The sequence below is a fragment of the Tinamus guttatus genome, unplaced genomic scaffold (genome assembly GCF_059628265.1).
Source record: "Tinamus guttatus ecotype Peru unplaced genomic scaffold, ASM5962826v1 Tinamus_guttatus_pri_ptg000056l, whole genome shotgun sequence".
NCBI classification, from domain to species: Eukaryota; Metazoa; Chordata; class Aves; order Tinamiformes; family Tinamidae; genus Tinamus; species Tinamus guttatus.
In genome coordinates, this window is record NW_028288590.1 from 1,608,745 (window position 1) to 1,629,345 (window position 20,601).

General features: G+C 34.5%; 1 protein-coding gene across 1 annotated transcript in view; it reads left to right on the forward strand.

The window, feature by feature from the left end:
* The window catches only part of LOC104575099 (RP1 axonemal microtubule associated), a 166,632-nt gene that overhangs the window by 115,595 nt on the left and 30,436 nt on the right, over positions 1–20,601 (forward strand). The window contains exons 38-45 of the mRNA XM_088540133.1: positions 2,525–2,603; positions 3,600–3,731; positions 4,285–4,466; positions 5,104–5,190; positions 8,913–9,045; positions 10,416–10,555; positions 15,031–15,283; positions 19,905–20,146. Of these exons, the coding sequence (XP_088396259.1) occupies positions 2,525–2,603; positions 3,600–3,731; positions 4,285–4,466; positions 5,104–5,190; positions 8,913–9,045; positions 10,416–10,555; positions 15,031–15,283; positions 19,905–20,146 (1,248 nt within the window). The remainder of the gene's footprint in view (positions 1–2,524; positions 2,604–3,599; positions 3,732–4,284; positions 4,467–5,103; positions 5,191–8,912; positions 9,046–10,415; positions 10,556–15,030; positions 15,284–19,904; positions 20,147–20,601) is intronic.

Below are 20,601 nucleotides of genomic sequence, written 5' to 3' on the forward strand. Positions count from 1 at the left end.
GTTGGAATAAATATACTCTAGGAGTTCTCTTCCAATATTCCAAACATGTAAGGCCGAGGAGGTCTTAAAAAGATCTATAATGTTCCTGGTAGAACTGACAGAATTTCTTTAGAATATTTTGGATTTCTGCCTACTTTGCACAATAACTGTGTTTTGTTAACATTTCTGTGCATTAATATCAGTGTACCAAGTAGTTTTACTTTTTTCTTCTTTTTATGTTTCCTTCAGTCCTTCCATTCAGTTATTGCTTTTATACATTATAAAATATTCCGTCTTTAAGTAGCTTTAAGGATTCTTCCTAAAAGTAATTGTTGGTTTAAGAAAAGGGTAACTAAAAAATACCAGACTAAAATAGAATTTTTTAGCTTCTACTTTTAGACTTCTTGTTTGTTTTGATTTGAGTTCAATTATTTTGTTAATGATTTTTTTTTTGCTTGTATAGAATCACAAAATAATTGTATAGAGTAATTCAGAGGGAGGGAATACTGATTCCAGTAGCACAGCTCACTGCTTCCAGTAAACACAGTTGTTCTTTAATGCAGCAACCTTGAAAAATTTTCTATTTGGCATATGCTTCATTTATTCTTTAAACATGGCTCTGTTTATTTTGTCTGATCTCATTTTCATTTTCAGAAATTCTAAAAGACAGAACAGTTTTTGTATGAAAACACATTGAACTTTGATATTCATGGTATTCTTGGATGTTTCTTTAATTAATTTATTCATTTCTTTGGAATATTAATGCCCTATGTCATGTTCCTCAAGAACAGATCAAGCTCCTAGATCAGAATTCACAAAAGAAACTACAAAATAATGATGGGATTATTAATGATAGGTCTCATTTTGCTTTAAGCAGTAATATAGGGAATTTTATAAATTTATCTTTTTTGCTGAGCAGGTATATATAATATGTATTGAACAACTTACTTAGAGAAAGCTGCACCATTAGTCTTCTTAGTAGAATGGATAAAATGTCAGTATAGGCTCAAAGAGGGATTAATTCCTCTTTCATTTCAGAAACAGAACTGAGCTTTCTTTATTTTTTACTTTGTAAGAAATATATTCCTAAATATTCCTTAAGAATAAAACTTTTATAAAACTTGTCTGTGGTAGTAGATTTCTGTGAATACTAAATCCAGTGGAAATAAGACCCTCTTTCAGATTCACGAGGGAATTTTTACTATATAATTCAAATTCTATGTTACCTTTCTAGTGACCTGGTCAGGAGACTAAATTCTTCCTTTGGAACTTTAAATGACTTTTCTATATCTTGAACTGTAGTGCTCTAAAAATATCTCAAATAACAACTGTTTGGATCTCCTCACAGTTTTCTCCAGCTTGCCTAAAAATGCCTAATTTCCATTCTTAGTCTTTGCTCTTTATTATCTAGATGACTTTTGTCCATGTCTTTTGGCCATGTTATCCATGAAGTCCTCATAGATGGCAATAATACTGGCTTGACCATAGGAACTATACAAAGTTTTTATTGCATGCCTTCAAACCCCAAAATAAGTCCCTAGCTTTGTCTTCAAATGGCATTTCCAGCCAGGCTTTACCAAGTCTGCTGGATCTGTCTTCAACAGAATAGCTCACAAAGTCACAAAAGATAAAATGTAAATCAAAAATTTGGTCAAAAGGTCAAAAATAGTTTTTTTTTTTTTTTTATGTAGCTGTTCTCCCAAGAAGATTACACTTACCCATTCATGAATAGTATATTTCCAAACCTGATTTCTTGATGGCTAATTCAGAAAAGCAAACAAGCACATGTGTTAAGAAATGTATGTTCCCAGGATCAGAGTCAGCTTTCCCATTGACAGGGAAGAAAGATGACTGAGCGAAGAAAAAAATAAATGTTTATACCACAAGAAGATGATTATACTATGAAAAATTTACAGTAGAGGAAAAGGAGAAGATGGTCAACCATGCAATGCTATTCCACAAGAAAAAATGTCTTATATGATAGGCATGGCTTGAATAGGCAGCGAAGTCCAAATCTTCCCAGATATATATTCATTAAATTCTCATTTAACTGCTTAATTTTCACTCAATTAACTGAGTTTTAGTAAAAAAGAAATTTCTATGGATCTTTCAAATTATTGATATTGAAAATTATTTAGGTATTACATACCTAACTTTCTTCAGTTTAATTGGGAATTGAGTTATTTAACACTCAAGATGTTCTGGATCGATACAATTGGTACTTTCAATAGAAGTACCAATGGATATGATCTGGTATTTTCAGTCTGTGAGACTACTAAAATGATTAATTTAAGGTTCATAGATTTTTCTAATGTTTCCAGATTTCCTTCTTATAAACCACAGCAACATTTTGAAACTTTTAAGCATTATTCACTGGCACATAAAATATCAATTTTAGTATATACAGCATTATTATGAACCAAAGAAAATGGAATGCCATGAATAGAAAAAAAAATTACTTACATTAAGATACAAAGCCTGGAGTCAAAATCACATGCATATTTAATTTAACTAAATTATAATTTTAATTATTTTCACATTGCAGGTGGATACGTTCAAAATAAAAGCTGTATACCTTGGCAAGATGAATCAAGTTCTTGTTGGATTTAAGAGCCCAAAAAAAGGTCAGCATTTTTTTTTTTCCAGTTAGTATATAGTACTATATCACAGCATTATCTCTTACAGTCGTTTCAGTTCCATAGCAGTTTTTGGAGCTAAAAAAGTGTTTGCCTCTTAAAAATAGATAGCAGCAGCAAGGAGCATCATGAAATGATATCTCCTTCAATATTTCATCTATGCTTTTGCTCCAACAGTTTCCAGATGCAGTAGAACAGAGATTCTACAGATATAACACTTGTGCAGATAATGTCATTAATGGAGATGAAGCTGTTCCAGGGCATAAACTAGCCTTCCTTGTTCTTTTATCTTTGTTAAAAAACAGACTATAAGATGATTCTGTAGGTCAAAATCAATTGTGTATAAATAATTGGTTTGGGAATGAGCTCCAATTTATTCCCTAAATGAAATAACATTGAAATGAATGGTCAGACTTTCACTAAGTTCACCAAGACTTAGATTTCACTCGGTTTAACACATTCTATGAAGACTCCACAATGCAGGGTTCCTGTTCACAAAAACTAGCTGTAAGCAAAGGAATTGAATGCCTAATCTAGAAAGCTGATATTTCTAAGATCCTTCAGGGTCAGTTCAGAGCAGAAGCCTTGCCTTCAGAGCAGTTGGAAACTTATAGCATCCCAAGGTTTAGTTCAATGTGCTGTGCAAAAGGCATTCTTAAATGTGGCTAAATCCTGACACAGTAAGTCTATATGGCTTGTACCACTGCTGAGGCTAACCAGAGTTCCTTTCCTGAATAGTGTGAAAGGACTAGATACTATCATTACATAATAAGTGGATAATATCATTACCATTTATAATAGTGTTCACCAATCAGTCTGTTCTGGAGGAAATCAGGTATTTTCTGTAATATATTTTTGGAAGCCTTCTTTCCTAAAGAAGACAATTAAAACCCAACTGTTTTTTTCAAAGTAGAATCTTATGACTACATAGACAGAATATGTCTAAAAGTATGAATTAATAATGTTGTGTTTATTTTCAATCAGATGACTGGTTCTTGGAAAAAATTGTTATTAAAGAAGGCATTTATCCTTTCTCCACACACATCTTTGTTCACAATAACTGGATCAATAAACGCTCTAAGAAAGATTTTGTAGAAGTGATAATTCCGCTTAAAGGTAATACCAACAAAAATGTCCCTTATTTGCATGAATTGCTATTGCATGGCAGGGCAGAAACAGCACAAGGCTACTTCACAGTGTAGGCAAAATTGAACTCTGAAAATGTGATGGTGAAGGACTGGTGCCAGACTCAATATATGTCATGCCTTCTGTATAAGGAAAATGTACCTGAGATGGAAAATATTGGAACATTTGAAACTTTGGAATGGGTGAGGATCTTGTTCCTGCTGCTGCCAGAAATAGTAGTAATGAGTAGTAATTGTGGAAAGGACTATTCTTCCTTTCTTGTGCCCTACAAGAGTGACATCAAGTGCTGACAACAGATTTGCTACCTTTGGAAGAATCCATGACCCATTCACCAGTGTGACATGCAGATATATGAAGAAGCCAGGTCAGCTGCCCATATTTGCAATAGAGCTAAAATAAGTAATGAACTATTGTTGCCTGACTTTGCTGGGTTGGATTCATTCCTTTTGGAGGACAGTTTTGTATATTACGGTTTATGCAGCCCTGTAACTCTTATAATGGATTCTACATCTTTTCAATGCAGAAACATCTGAGACATCTCCTCTCACAAAAGAATTTGATATGAACAGCCAAGGACGATGGCAAATGTGGGTGGACTGTGTTTATGTACCAGAAGATGTTCCTGATATTCAAGTTGTTATATTTGGAAAAAAGGGGAAATCCTCTGCACAGAAAGTTCAGAATCTGAACAATAATCCATTTTTGGTTTGTTTCCTGTTTATTTCATATAAATTTTGCCAGACTGCTTCAGCAAAGAAAAAGTTGCAGCTTATTCATAAGAACTTGCATGAACTGATTGTTTTGTCACAGATGATAGTTGTACCTCAAAGGTGTAAAGAAATAGCACTTGGAGTTCTTTTTATACGTGTTCTAATACATGTATCTAGACATCCTTTCTTCTGAGCATTAAAATAACAGAATAGAAACAACAACCAGAGCCAGAAATCAGCCTGAGTTCAAAATTTCAGCTTGAGTTCAAATTTGATATCAGAGATGTCCTGGAGCGGAACTGTCTATGAAAGTCAGGGAAAAAAAAAATAATAATAATAAAATGAGTGAAACTTGGGTATATAGAATCAATCATACACTTCCTTGCTTTTCATATACTGTTTTAGGTTTTGCAGCCAATTCTTAAAGTGAAAAAAAGAAAAACAGATTATGAAACAATGTGAATCCAAAATCATTTAAAAGCTTAATGAGACTTCCTCATACTAACATTAATGTTCTTAGCCAGTATTTTTATTTTACTTGGTTCACTTATCTTCTCAGTGAGGCTTATTGCTTGTCTTCCAATTGCTTATAAAAAATGTAAAGTTATTTTTTTTTCTTATTTCTTTAACAGTTGTCTGTTGGTGATATTGGAGATATAATAAAAGTTTCTTTTTTGTTATCTTATCCATGTTTGGGAAGAGGAATTAAACTTCAGAAGGTACTCCAAATAACTACATGTAAATCTGGAATATTTTGCATAATATCAACATAAACATCTGTACACTGAGAGATTACAAGCTTCAGATAGATACAACATTAGCAGAGCCACATTTTTTTTCATCTCAGAGCAATCTTGTCTCTACAGGTGAATGCGTACAGGACACAGATCTCTTTGTGGGTAGAACTGCCTCATTTCTGTTTGCTGAAGGGTTTGTAGGTATATCTGCTCACTGATGTGCAGATCCATATTGCATAGTCCATTGTGACATGGAGGGCAGCACTTTCTGCTGATGGTGGAAAATGTTAATCCCTCAATAGAAATATGACTCTCTCCTGACACAGAGCAGCCAAGCTGTGGAAAACAATTAGGCTGATGTTTTGGGATTTGTTCAAGCCAACAATCTCATCAGTGAGGGTTAAACACATGATTAAAGTATGTACTTAAGACTTCTCATAAAAAGGATGGAGGAATGATTTAATGCTGTCAGGCTTATGATTTAACTAGGTTTAAAATGTAGGCCTTTCCCCAGGGCAGGTAGGGAGATTGAATGGAAAGGTTTCAGACCTAACAACGCTTGGGGTTTTAGGAAAAACTTAAATCGTGAAAATTAATTCAAGGAAAAGTTGTATCAATATACTGTGCCTGAAGGAAAGGGCCTGAAAAGCATTTTGAACATAGCATTGATTTATGCTCAAGCTAGTGAAAGAATGTTTTTCCACGAGGTGACCACAGTGGTTCTTTAACCTTACTGTGGATGTAAAATATGGAAGGGTAATTCCCTAAAAAAAGGAACAAGCGAAAAAGTCCAGAGGGTGCTCTGATGGGAAACCCTAAAGAAAGATGGATTTTAGCATACAATTTGAATGGAATTATTCTATGTAATTACTTTCAAATAACTGGTCTATATAGCTGAAGCCCAAGGAGGCTATTAAGTCTAAGTTTATGAACTCCACTGAGGATAAAGGAGAAATATGTCTTTTTCATATTTTTTTTCTCAAAATGTGTTCGTTGTTCGCTAAGTTTGTTCAGCTCAAGCTCCAAGAATGAAATGAGTAAGCATGAAAAAACAATTTATCATTTTAAATGTGCTTCTCTGGGCCATTTGATGAAGCTCTGCAAAAATGTTGGCACTGCTCTCATTATATCCATTAAAAGTGATTTAACGTAAGACTTCGGTTTCCAGAACTGATGATTCAAAACATGGCAGGAACTTCACAAATCTAAGTTTGTTTCTGCATAAAAATACGCTTAATTTTCTTCTGAAGCAAGCTATCTACAAAGAGTTAAGTGATTTATACTTTTAAATACTTGTATGCTTTTAAGTGCTTCAATAGTTATTTAGTAAATGGTTAATTAGTAGCTGTAAGTCGTTACAATCTCCAACAAGTCAATAGGTGGCTATAGACCTATATAGTCACTTCAACTGATGCACTTACATCCCACAAGTTAAGCTACAATAATACATACTTTGTACTTGTAACATTTATTACTCGTTTACTAATACATTATTTATACACGGCATCATAATACAAAACATAACAAGTTGGTTTTATTTGAGTAGACTCTCACAGTGTATTAAAAATACAGACATAAGGGCATAGCAAAACTGTAAGAGTCAGTATGTGTAAGTGCCGTGTGGATCAGTGGTCAAACCAAACACCCTAACTGAAAAGAAGGGAGAGTTGTCTTCCTTGCATTCGCCTTAAATGTAAGGAGGAGTAGGCAATTTCAGAAATTTCACAAAAACATGGTTTACAGATGCAGCCACAGAGGATAAAAAGAAGATAAAACCCTAAATTCCTTTCACTACGATATACTACCGTTTCACAGTTCACTACTGTTTGTATCACTTTCTCTTCTTAGGTTTAAAGCACCTTCCGAATGCCAAAGTTTTTCCTGTTGTCTCCAAAACGAGCCAACCTTAGTTAAAATCTAGTTGCTTTCTGTAATTTCCAAAGCTTTATATACTGTAGAAATGATAGATTTACCTTAATTAAAATAAATTTTATCCCATCCCAGTAACAAAAGACAAAATTATTTTAATTTTCATAAAGAATATGATTTTACTCTAAAGTCAGAGCCTACATAAATTTATACAACCTATTTTTTCAGTCCAGTTTCTGCAATTCTGTCTACATATAGTTAACTCTTAGTGCAATTTTAATACTGATAAGAGTTTTGGATATTTAGAGATATTTAGTTAGATACATTTATACCGATGGGAGTTAGAGGGGATATTTGTGTATGCCAGGGAGTTAGATATTGAGTGTAAACAAATCCAGTTATTACTGGTGCAAAAATAGGTGCACAAATGGCTGCAATTTTTGTGCAATTTAATACTATCTAAATAAAATCACTCTTGTTCATTCCAGAAACTACCTATTTGGCTCTGAAAATTATTCTGGGAAATTGTTTTCTTTCATCTGGAGGCCTTATGCCTTATTTTGCAAGGCACTGGGCATATAGCATAAATAGGAATGAAACATTTCAGTTGTTGCATTCCTAAGTAAGAGCAAGCAAGTTCTACTTTCAAATTTCTAATAATCTCAGTTATATAATTATTCATTTGTTATAGTATTATTTATTTTGCTGCTGCTGTCTGTTCCAGCATGGTAATAAGTGACTAAAGTCATTTTGCGAATCCCTGCCTAAGAATTTTCAATTACCAAATACCCTGGTAACATGACAGTTTTTTTTTAATGTCTTGGATACAAAAAGATTCAAAAGTCTGAAGAAACCATTTCTGTGGCTTTTCAGATAATAATTGTGTATCAAGTTCAACCTTGAATATTGTAATTACCAGAAAAATTTCTGTGTGTGGTCGATATGTTTTATGGTATATTTTATGTATTGATCTAGCATACCTGATGTGCACACTGACTCTGTGAGTACCTAAGATAGCAGATCCTCACAACTGTGCTTCCTCAACCTGTGCCCAGTCTGTAAGTGCAGGATCCTCCTGCAAGATGGCCCTATCCTGGTGATTCCCGCCTTGTGTCTCTACTAGTGTTAATGTGGCTGAGACAGCTCTCAGAACTAATACATTTTTTTTTGAAACTCAGCTTTCAGCTGCATCAGCTCCCTGACCTGTTTCAGTGACTGGTGTCAAAAAGCACCAGTGCTGGTGAAAAGGAGGTGAGCAGGAATGGGCAGTTAAAGTCGACATATTCTTCTCAGGCCTTAGGCTGGCTAAAACTGACCATGAATCTGCAACCTTATCTTGCCATCTCCAAAGTCCAAAGTGGAATGCACATGGGCCTAGGCCAAACTTCTCTGTTTCTGGCATTTGTTAGGATTCAAGTGCCTTCTTCCACTGGGAGCTCCTAAGGTCACTGGGCAACTAATTCTTGTCAGCTTTGAAAATTCTAGCTGTGATAGAGCAAGTCACATCTAAACAAATAAAAGAGAGCAAAATAAAAGACGTAGGAAATAGGTTCTCTACTAATAGAATTACTGAAACTGTATTCATTCTTTTAAAATTCTAAAATAGCAGATATGCACAGATCAATTTAAATTGCACCCTCCACTGTACCAAGCTGAATTGGCCATGCAGCAACTACTGTAGCTCTCATGTAGAATCAGGTAGCCTTTAGAGGGAATTTGTGTGCGTGTATGTGTATGTTAATGATAGAAAGAAATGTCAGTTTCTGTTAGGCTAGAAACAAGAAATGGCATATTTCAGGAAAAAAAAAAATCTCTTTTTCTGCTTTTGCCTGTAGCTTCGTCTGAAAGACCTGGACACTAACGAAGACTTGAGCTTTTACACTGAAGCCCAGAGTCTATTTGGAGAAGATGGGTCAGCGACTGTGACAGAGCTAGCAGCAGTCAGACCAGATAAGACACCACTCAGGGGTGTGCTGTTGAACTAAGAAATAAATACACAAGAAAATGCACAACCACACACAAAAAGCTATGAATTGCCTAGAACAATTAGAACAATAAATAAAATGGGCATTTTACGAAAAAAAAAAAAACACTCAAAGGCAAATTTCTAAATGCTTGACTAAAACCCGTGTGTGATCTGTGGGTCTTTACTAATGTGTATTATTCTTTACTCTTTTTTTCAGCTTTAAGGCAAGTAACACGTATTGTTTCCACAGAGCTAAGCACCAGTTTGAATGTCCAACAAAATACAAACCCCAATTAGTATACTTCTTTCTTTCGGTTTTTTTTTTTTTTTTTTTTTTTTTTTGAAAAAGGAACAATTTACATGAGATGAGAAACTGGATTGCAGATTTTAAAAAGGCATCCTCAAAGTCATTATGACAAGATTCACATATGCAAAAAAAAAACCCCACTATTTTCCAAAGTTTTCTCCAAGATTTTTTCACCTATTGTAGCTCTGTTTCATTTTATCCTTGTATTTAAAATATCAGATAAAGCATTCTTTTGTTCTGTTTAGGTTATAAGCAATATTTATAAAAAGCCTCTCATTCATTATGCTCTATGAATAGAATCTTTAGATAAGACATCCAAAGTATCCCCTTCCATCATCCAGTTAAAAGGTAGCCTGCAAGTGGATTTGTATCTCAGTAGCCTGTTATTTAATTCTTCACAGCGTTTACAGAACCTGTGTAAAGATATCTTTGTCATGCTGCCTCAAGGAATATGTACTACATAACTCATCAGCCAAAAGTCATAGCAAGCCATCCTTTGTGGTGAATAATAATAATACATATGAATAATAGATGAGCCGTTTCTCCTGACCAAATTAATTGACAGTAGCTGTAATTATCTAATTGCCAGTCTAAAAAAACTGAAGCTGATACAGAACAGAAAATGGATTTCCATTTCATTATTTCTGTGCTTTTTTTTTTCTTAGCAAAATGTTATTACAATCTGTAAATTTTAAATTTAAGATCATTAATTAATAAAGAACTCAAGACTTGTTATGAAGTCCAATAAGATCAGTTAGGTTGTTTCAATTGATTTCAGTGACCTCAGGATAAGACTCCAGAACTAAGATAATGTTTTTCTTTTTTGCAATGTAAGCATAGATTGTTACAAGAATTCATAAAAACATTTAATCTCTAATATTTTACTGTGTTGTCACGAGGTAGCAGGAAAACTGTATAAATCTCAAATGGAACATTAATCTCAATTAGTATTTCTTCATTCCTTGGCCTTGAAATTAATCATTTGTATGGAATAAATTTATTTATAATGCTTGGTAGCTACATTGGTAAATAGACTGATTTAGTAATGTCTTGTTTCATTGACAGAAGTGCTTTATTCAATCAGCGTTCATACGGGAACATTACCTGCATCAGGTACTGATGCAGAGGTGTTCATCACAATTTTTGGAGAAAAAGGTGATTCCTGCAGAAGGAGACTAAGGCACTCAAATTTTGAAAGAGGACAGGTTAGTACTGAAAAATTTTTCTCACCTTTTTAATATGTTTGTTTTTACTATTGTCTTCCAATCTCTTTCTGTTTTTCAGTTATCAAGTACATTGACAGGACACAGCAGTAATGTGAGGAGAAAATGAACCACTTAGTTACTAATCATTGGCATCTTACCTCAGTTTGGATTAGTATTTAAAAATAGTGCCAGTAGCAACAAGTTTACAAACACAAAGCATCAGTATCTGTAGAAACCAGAACTGAACCCATAAATATATATGCATGTGTATATAAGTATATATAGATATAAATAATAATATAAAAATAATATATAAAAAACATTCTGTGGCTTAATATTCAGTTCTCTGAGGTTGTAATAGAAATACTAGGGCTCTTTCTCATGACTTTTACTTTAAAATCTATTTTCTAAAAGACCTGTCCATATATAGCTGAAAGACACAATTAAAATTTGTTTGTTAATGTTAATTAACTGATTAAAAATAGAATTGTAAACAAAGATGTCTGTCAATGTTAAGTTATAACTGCTCAAGAGAGTCTTAAGGGGATCTTAAGATTAAATCTTAAAGGAAAATTCTGTGGTCAAACTCAGCCAGTTAACATTAATGTCCTACAAAATAACCTGCACATGTTCACACATATCCTGGATTCAGCCTGGATATGACTAGGTGCAATTTTTAAGAGAGTGATCTCTTGATCACTGTACGCTGTCAGGATTCTCTATACTTATTTCATGAGGTTTTCTTAGGATATTTAGTGACAAGGATACTTTCCTAGGCAATCTGTTCCACTGCTGTGTTAGCTTTAGTTATCATTAGACAATTTTTTCTTTATTTGCATTATAATGTCAAAATATTTTATCAAACATAGAAACATATAAGGGTGGCTGTATCGGTTCATTACAAAAACTTATCAAGTCCAGGATTTCCTCTCTCGTAGGAACAAATTGCAGGCTTCCAGGGAAGACTACAGGGAAGAAACAGGAGAAACATACTGCCCAAGCTGTTCACACAGACTTTAGTGATTCTCAGATAAGTAAATTCTTTAATCAGAGGCAATATATTAGCACTAATAGCCATAGCCAAGTTTTTCTTTAATGAATTCTTATAATTTCTTTTAAACACTATTAGCATCTGCAATGTCATATAGCACTATAACCTGTGTAAACCTTGCACATGTTAGTTTAATCTGATGTGCCTATTTTTTTATTGGAAGGGATCATGAATTATTTTCTCTCCTTTACATAGAACATAATTAATCCAAGACACTTTGTGCCAAAGATGTCGCAGGTGGTGAAATGCATGTAGGCTGAAAAAAGCCATGCACACTGTCATGGAAGACAATTTCATTGAGTGCTGTTAAATAGAAAGACACAATCTCTGCTCAGGAAATCCCTAACCCACAAATTGCTAAAGCCTGGGAGAGTTCATAAATTAATGCTTGGGTAGTATCTCTATATTCTCTATTTAATCTTTTATATTCAAGAAGTATCTCTGTGTACAATCTACCTGTTTATAAGCTCTTCCTTAGAAATATATTAGTGGCAGCAGTGGCAGACAGAATAGTGGACGAGTGGCCCATGTTCTGACATAATACTATCAGTGGTTCTCCTTACAAGGAGTAGATGTATAAAAAGGTCAGAATGAGGTTTTAGTGACACTATATAAGAGTAGGAGATGGAAGGAAGAGATGAGAATGGCAGATTGTCATGACAGGATTATATCAGCAATACCCCTGAAAATCATAGAATCATAGAATCATAGAATGCTTTAGTTTGGAAGGGACCTGTAGAGGTCATCTAGTTCAACTCCACTGCACATGCAGGGTCACCTAGAGCACGTGGCACAGGACTGCGTCCAAGCAGGTTTTGAAGATCTCCAGAGAAGGAGACTCCACAACCTCTCTGGGCAGCCTGTTCTGTCACCCCCACTGTTAAGAACTTTTTCCTTAAGTTCCTGGGGAACTTTTGGTGTTTCAGTTTCCGACTGTTTCCTCTAGTTCTGTCGGTGGCCACCAGTGAAAAGAGGCCAGGAACATCCTCCTCACTGCCTCCCTTGAGGACACTGATCAGATCCCCTCTCAGCCTTCTCTTCTCCAGGCTGAACAGGCCCAGCTCCTCAGCCTCTCCTCATAGGGCAGATGTTCCAGGCCCCTGACCATCCTCATAGCCCTGTGCTGGACTCTATCCAGCAGCTCCACATCCTTCTTGTACTGTGGGGGCCAGAACTGGACACAATGCTCCAGATGTGGCCTCACCAGGGGCAGGATCACCTCCCTCGACCTGCTGGAGACGCTCTTCTTAATGCACCCCAAGATCCCATTGGCCTTCTTGGCCACGAGGGCACACTGCTGCCTCATGGTCAACTTGTCGTCCACCATGATACCCAGGTCCTTCTCTGCAGAGCTGCTCTCCAGAAGGTCAGTCCCCAGCCTGTACTGGTGTCTAGGGTTATTCCTCCCCAGGTGCAGAACTTTGCACTTGGCCTTGTTGAATTTCATGAGGTTTTTCACCGCCCAGTTGTCCAGTCTGTCCAGGTTCCTCTGGGTGGCCTATGGAAAGAATGGTCAGAGAAGACAAAAAGGATCTAAGGATCTTCCTTGACTGATAAAACTCTTGACTCTGAGGACAAGCAAGAAGACAATAATATTAGCAAAATGCAGGGGGGAGAAAAAAAAGCATGAAACTGATTTAATTATTGCAAAAAGTAAGTCTAATTTATATTTACTTAAGCAATTTTAAGTTTAACTTTTAAGTGGAGAATTGTAATTTTGCCTACCTAAGATTGTCACTAAATCAGGCAAGCCAATTTAAATTAAATAATTTTGGTTTTCATTGGTTACACTTCCAGTAATGTGTTTAATGTCATCCCAAATGGCTTTAAAAAAGAAAAAGGAAATATAATGATATAAACCAAAAGTACATACTTGCTAATGCTGAAGGAGTATCTAATTTAATATGTTATTATGATAAAAATCATAATAATATATATAATACATATAATTATATGTCAATGATAACAATGTGTGATTATGACCCCTGTTGTTTAATGACTGTTAATTAGTACCACAAAGAATGAGATTAATGATAGATCCCTTTTTCAGATGGAGTTAGCTGTGAAGGATCATAAAAAGTAGCAATACAGATTATTTCCTCTAAGTCAAGGGTCATGTAAACTAGAAAAAAAATATATGTTTGTCTTGGAACTACAGAGAATAAAATTTAAAAGCAATGCGTGCTCCAAAAAAAGTTATTTTCAAGCTCTGTTCCTTGCAACTCTATCCTATTTTGGGCTACTTATGAATTATATGAAGGTCTGTAACTTGCCATGGTAACTGTTTGGGGAGATCATGGATATGTCAAGGTAAGAATGCTGGAAATCCTAAAGCTGTGATAGGAATAATAACTCTGAGTTTTTTTCCTTTTTCTGAGCACATTGTAGAGAACAGTTCCACACAGGCAGGGGAAGGGACCAGATGACATAATTCTTTTCAAAAATCATCTCTTCTTTTGTTGCTTTCTGCTCCTCATGCTTTTTCCTGCCTGGTGGCAAGTTCGTTGGCAACAAATAAAAATTACAGCGTCTGTTTCTACTATCCATCTGTTTTTTTTTAATGTCACCCACACACATGCCCATGTATCTGCCCACTCACTCATATTCTCTCCTGCACAGAATGCATTCATTCTCTCGCTCATATAATTTATTCATCCCAACATGCACTTGCGCTGTTGCCATTTAGCTTCTGTTTACTGGTAGCCGTAGCAATATTTAAACAGATGTCTATTTACATCTGAAGAGCACATCAATTCTTGCTGGTGTGTATGCACAGCCTTAGTTATACTTTCTAATGTCAGTATCACCCTTTGTTTGCACAGTCATCAACAGTGTCAGTATTTCTGTCCGGAGTTGAGCAATACATTTCCCATCTGAAAAAAAAAAAAAAAAAAAAAAAAGACTTAGAATATAATTCGATCTTGAAAATTTAAAAATGAAGTGCCTTATTTAAATCAAAATTGCATTTACCAGGTGTGCTCTGACATTTCTAGCACTCTCTCTGGTTCAGTTATGAGTTGCAGGTAAAGCAGAGACTACAGTGTCTTGCTACTACTTTTATTAGACCCCTGTAAGTAAATTAATGGGCTGAGGTTTCTCTCCACCCAGACTTCTTTAGGATAATTTTGGTAATAGAACCTGAGATGCACTGATAATGAGCAATGGAAAATGCATATATTAAAGGACCCATATATTCATGAATGATAAATTCTCAAAATATGAATTCCTGCATATTTTTTAGTTTACTATCAGGAAGAAAAAAAGCACATCAGACTGAAAGGAATCTGTCTTTCCAAACATAATCTTGCTACATACGTTCCTAAAATGAATGGGAATCTGTCTTTCCATCAATTTTCATAAGGATAATTCTAAAATGAATGGATTAATCAGTTTTATGATGTTCATTTTGTCTTTTCTTTCTCAGGTTAGTAGGTCTGAATTGAAAGCAATAGACCTCGGACTCTTAAGCGAAGTACTTGTTGAGCACAGTAATGTGGGTTATGGAGCTGGATGGTATCTAGACCACATTATCATCCATGAATCAGGCAAGACTGATGGACAATATGTGTTTTTATGCCAGCAATGGTTAGACAGCGGAGTTGGTGATACACAGATGAAACGAATGTTGAGACTTCTTGGAAAAGTCAGAAATGAGCTGTTGACGGGGAATGTTCATGGTAAGGTGTAGAATCATCAAAGCTTGATCAGGCTTTTTGTTTTAATTGTAGTTTGTACTTTTTCAGGTTATGTTTAAGACTAAAAAAAACATACAGAAATATAGCTTAGATGTGAATAGCATCTTTCAGACAAACTGTCTCACCAAACTCTTTCCAAGGCTGCTAAATAGAGTTAAAATGTTCAGAGAATAAAGACTAAGATTAAGTGATGGAGGCAATGAAGAAAGTACATTTTCAGCTGAGGCTTGTAAAAAGATGTAGCAGAAAGAGGTAGGTCGCTCCATATGGCAGTCAATGCAGAGCAGAAGGCTCCTGCCACACTGATGAAATCACAAGAAGCAATACAAAATCTCTTCTTTTAGCAGAATGAAATTTTCCCTTATGTTCACATATTTGCAAAAGCATTTTGCTTTTATTTGCAGTTTTCTTTTTTACTTATATCAATGTCATGAGTTGTTGCAAATAGTTACTTGACCAGAACCCAAGCTTATGGATACTCCATTTTATGCTCTGAGATTTTAATATTACACATAATTGCACTCACAGGTAGTAGGATGTATTCTCTTATTTAGATACCTATTTTTGGTCAAGTAGCAGATATTTTTCATCATCAAATAGAATATAAAAATAATATTGCAGAGACAACAGAATCATACGACAATCAGTGGTCTTGAGCTAATTTCACGAAAATAGTGGCAATTTTTATATAAGAAATACCTATATTATATCATTGCAAATATTCCCAGCCTGTAAAAAATTAGTCTCCAGTGGTGTCCTATATAGCCACAGCATAAAGCAAGCTTCTCTTGAGGCTAATGTAGAGAATCAGCTTATGGTTTGGTAGAATATGTCTTTGTTAGCTGATAATATAAAAAGTGTGAGAAAATTTGCATCCTTATTTGTAAACCTTAACTATTATTTGAATGTATCTATGCAACAATATTCTCCTTCCTCCACTTCCCACACATAATCCCCAAAATTTTGCGTTCAGGCTTGCTAATATTTGCCAATATTTTTGAAACCTATGGTTAGTAACATTCAGTTCTTTATTCAAAACCACTTCTGTTCTTGATGTATAATAACTTCAGAAAGAATATTACAAGTAAGCATAGAGCCTAAAAGAAATAGAAAAAAGACACTGATCAACAAAGAGCATTACATCTTAGAGGTCAGAAAGCATAAGTATGCAGTGGGAATTACTAAATGTCAAGCTGAGTCAGACTTTATAAAAGAATTAAAACAAGTAGCAAGGCTTTTCAACCATTTGCTTATAAAGTAAATAAGAAAACATATGAACAAGGAAAGATATGTGACTATGCAGAAACAATACAGCAGAGACATAGGTGAAGTAGGTAAAATCCCTAAACGAGCACTTTACTTCCATTGAGGACCCATAATGCTGGCAAGGGAAGCAAAACCAAAGGTACTCATGGGAATGAGGCAATTGGAAATCACCAGGTCTGAAATACAAATGGTGCTCTGAAAGTTTCGTGCAATCGCACAGTGTCAAGCAAAGGAGTCCCTGTACTGAAGGAATTGGGAAATGGAGTGGCAGATCTGGTAGTCAGGAAATAATTTTATGAAGACAAAAGGGGTGACATGAAAACAGCAAATGCAGTACCTATTTTTTAAAAAATGAAAAGCACAATATTGGTGACTACAGGCTTAGTAATCAATCGCATGAAAATTTTAGAATATACTTCAAAGAATAGTTAAAATAACAGAGATAGCAGGAAATAAGAACTGCATCATGAATTTATCAAAGATAGATTACGAAGCAATGCTGAAAAGCTGATACTTTTTAGAAATATTCTTTCACAGCAGGAGAAATGCAGTGACATCAAATGTGCCTAAATTTCAGTACTCATTTTATTTGTTTAATAGCAAACTATTAGGTAATAATTAGAAAGTAGAAAGTAGTAGAAAATTGTGATGAGCTAGAGAAGGGGGAATGGGTATGCTAATGAAATTTATTGATGCTAAAAAGTCAAGAAGTATTATTAGGAGCATTAAGAGGGTGTGTAGTAAACTTAAATGACCTTGAAAACTGGAAGAAAAGCATTGGAATGGAATTCTGTACCACCAAAATTGAACGAATCTGGGACCAAATCCTACTAAGGCTCTTAATTCTTGCTCAAGTCCTAATTTACATTGGTTTTATTTGAAAATTAGGAGCCTAAATAGTAGGTAAGAATCTTAAAAAAAAAAAAGTCTCTATATCTCCACACTTGTAGTGATCTTTGCTGTAAGAGTTCATTAACGGGAAGTGAGAAAGAGAAATACCTGGGCTTCTTATGTGATCACAGGATAATATTGAGAAAGTAATATGATGTGGTTTTGAGTAAAATGACTGGGACATTACATGTGATGAGACATTATCCATAAAGATAGAGAAGAAATAATGCTGTTGTACAAAGAAACAGTGATATTTCATCCGGAGTGCTATATACAATTATGATCGCTTGTGTCCAAAAAGCCTTGTTCATACACACATAGATGTAAAGCAGATATAAGATGCTGATCAGGGATGCAGCAAACATTTATTAAGAAAGGATATTGAAAAGTAGTGTAGTTAGACTAGCAGATTAGCGGCTGAAAATGGATGCAGTTGTGATCTATCAAATTAATGGGAATTTACCCAGCAAGGTATTTAAGCTAACAGATGAAGTTACATAAAAATAAATGTGTTCCAGCGGTCTATTAATGCCATTCTGTGAAAACTAAAATATTTATATGCAAGAGAGAGTGAAAATTTACCATTGTTGTATTTAAGACTTGACTAGCTGCTTTCAGACTACATCTTGACAAATAAATGAAAGGGATTATATGATATAGTTAACACAGTAGTAGAGAATTGGGCTTTATGATACAATAGATAACACTTCCAGGCCTATGTTCCTAGGCAATTAGCCATCGAGAGTTTAAAGTAGCTTTATTAGTTTTAGTTTAGTTTAGTTTAGTTTAAAGTAGCTATTTTAGCTTTAAGAAGCTAACATAGCTTGAATTATGTCACTGGGAATATGGTGAATTTTCACTCCACTTCCATTTTTTGATGGATATCCTTGGTTTCGTTTATTTTTAATGCTCATAGACATGAAAATGATAGCTATTTATGATTAGTCATGAAATCATAACCACTGAAGCTATTTTACATCACTTTAAGAAATGTGAATGCCAATTTTTTACCTTCATGGAGTTCTGAATTTACAATATGGATCTTCACCTGCTGTAAATTCGTAAAGCTTTATTTACAGTAATTTTCACCAGAACTTAAAGATTTTCCCATGATGATTATAAAACTGGACTTTCCAGGAGAAATACAGCAATAAATTCAGAAAAATCACAATGTTCATTACTTTAAGGAAAAAATATACTTTATTTTACTTTTATAATACAACTAGATGGAATTATTAAAAGCGACTTTTGGATTACTTGGCATAAGCAGAGCTCAGTAATCTTAATAAAAATCAGGTGTGCTCTATTCTGCACCAGCCCAGGATATAAAACCCTCTCTGTAGAAGTCATGATTTTTGAAATTGAAATGATGATCTTGATGAGTCCTGAGAATTCCATATACTCTTTTACTTTGAATGAACATGTTAAAATCAGTTTAGTCAGTGGGAATTTTTGGCGGATCCAGGTTTTTGGTCCTCCAAAATGACTTGCTAATGAGAAGTTTAACTGAATGTATTACAGAATCATAGAAATTACCCAGGAGCCCACCTATTCTGAGTCTGTAGTGCTTATGAGCCTTTAGAAGACTTTCAATGCAGTTAGAATATTAAATAGACCAAGCACTTCAAAGCAGATCATTAGTTTAAACACTAATTGTTATTCCTTTTCAATATTATTTTCCATTTTTCTTATAAACTAAAACTCCTGTTTTGAGTGTTTTCTGTTTCTCTAAAGTAGAAAAATCCATGACTAAAATTTCTCAATAAGCATCATCTTATTTACAGAGCAGATAAATGAAGTTTTGTACTTTACTGGAGTGATAATTTTGGTTACATGTGATAAATATGTTGCATTTCAAGTTTTAGACCAGCTTATCTCATCAACACCGTGCTAAAGAATATCTGTAGCAAATATTAACATTCCAGTCTAAATTGTTTCTCAAACAGTTGAAATTAAAAAAAAAAGGGGGGGGGCGCAAATCTGATAGTGGATAATATCTAGCAGAAAATATGCCGCTTTGGAGTGTTGATAATTAAAAAAAAAAAAAAAAAAGATTAAAATAGTTAGACGAAACATTTGTGGGGGAAAAGAGATCAGTGAATTGGTATAGTTTCTAACATGTTCTTTTTAACTTTGTAATTTATGGAAACTTAAAAAAAGTTAACTAATTAACTTTCATAAGTTTCTAACATGGCTGTCTTATGTGCATGGTCCTATCAGACTGCACCATCTTTAAAGGATCACCTATCACTACAAAAAGGCCAGTGTCCAGATCTGTTTCTCTGTGTACTAAATCAGTGAATTTATTATATTTCAATATTCTATTTCAATGCAAAGGTAGGTTTGAGTTTCTAGTTACTCGCTAACTCACCCTGTTACTAATCCCTGTATTATTTTGGACAGTCAGCCAACCCATTAATTTTTTTTTACTGTTTTGCTTCTACAGGAACTTGGGATGTCTTTGTCACAACTACTGATGTTTCTTCTAGTTTCATTAGCCCTAAGATGTCTCTAACTGTATGTGGTGAAACAGGTACCTGTAATTCAGTCACATTTCCCAAAGAATCTCTTAAAAAAAAACAAATTTACGAGACTTCAATTGAACTAAGTAAGAAATTCAGTACTATACACAAAGTTCGCCTAGAAATTGAAGAATCTGGAGAAGGAGGGACTTGGCATGGCTGTGAGGTAAAAAACTAATCATAATTATAGATTATGTATTTATTGTAAAATTCATTTTTTCATATTCTATGGTTATTATATACAGTTTCTGTTTGAAATTGTATAATACTAAATTTACAAAAGTAACTGGATTTGTTAACACTTGTGGTGTGCTAACTTCAGAGAGTACTAAAAAAACTTATTAGATAGCTTTAAATAATAAAAATCTTGTAAATCTTGTAAGTGGATTTCTAGAGGGCATATACGTGGATATGCCATTATCTTTAGCATATCCAGAGGCCTCTTTTCAGAACTGTAGCCACTGGCATTCATGGCAGTATTTACATAATTTCAAATTGGCTGTTGCATGTTGTGGACCCAGTGATCCAAGGCAAATAATTAAGTGAGACACTAGAAATGTCTTTTGATGAAAATATCTGCCATTTAAGTTGGCATGTGAAAAAAAGAAGTGAACAGCAAAA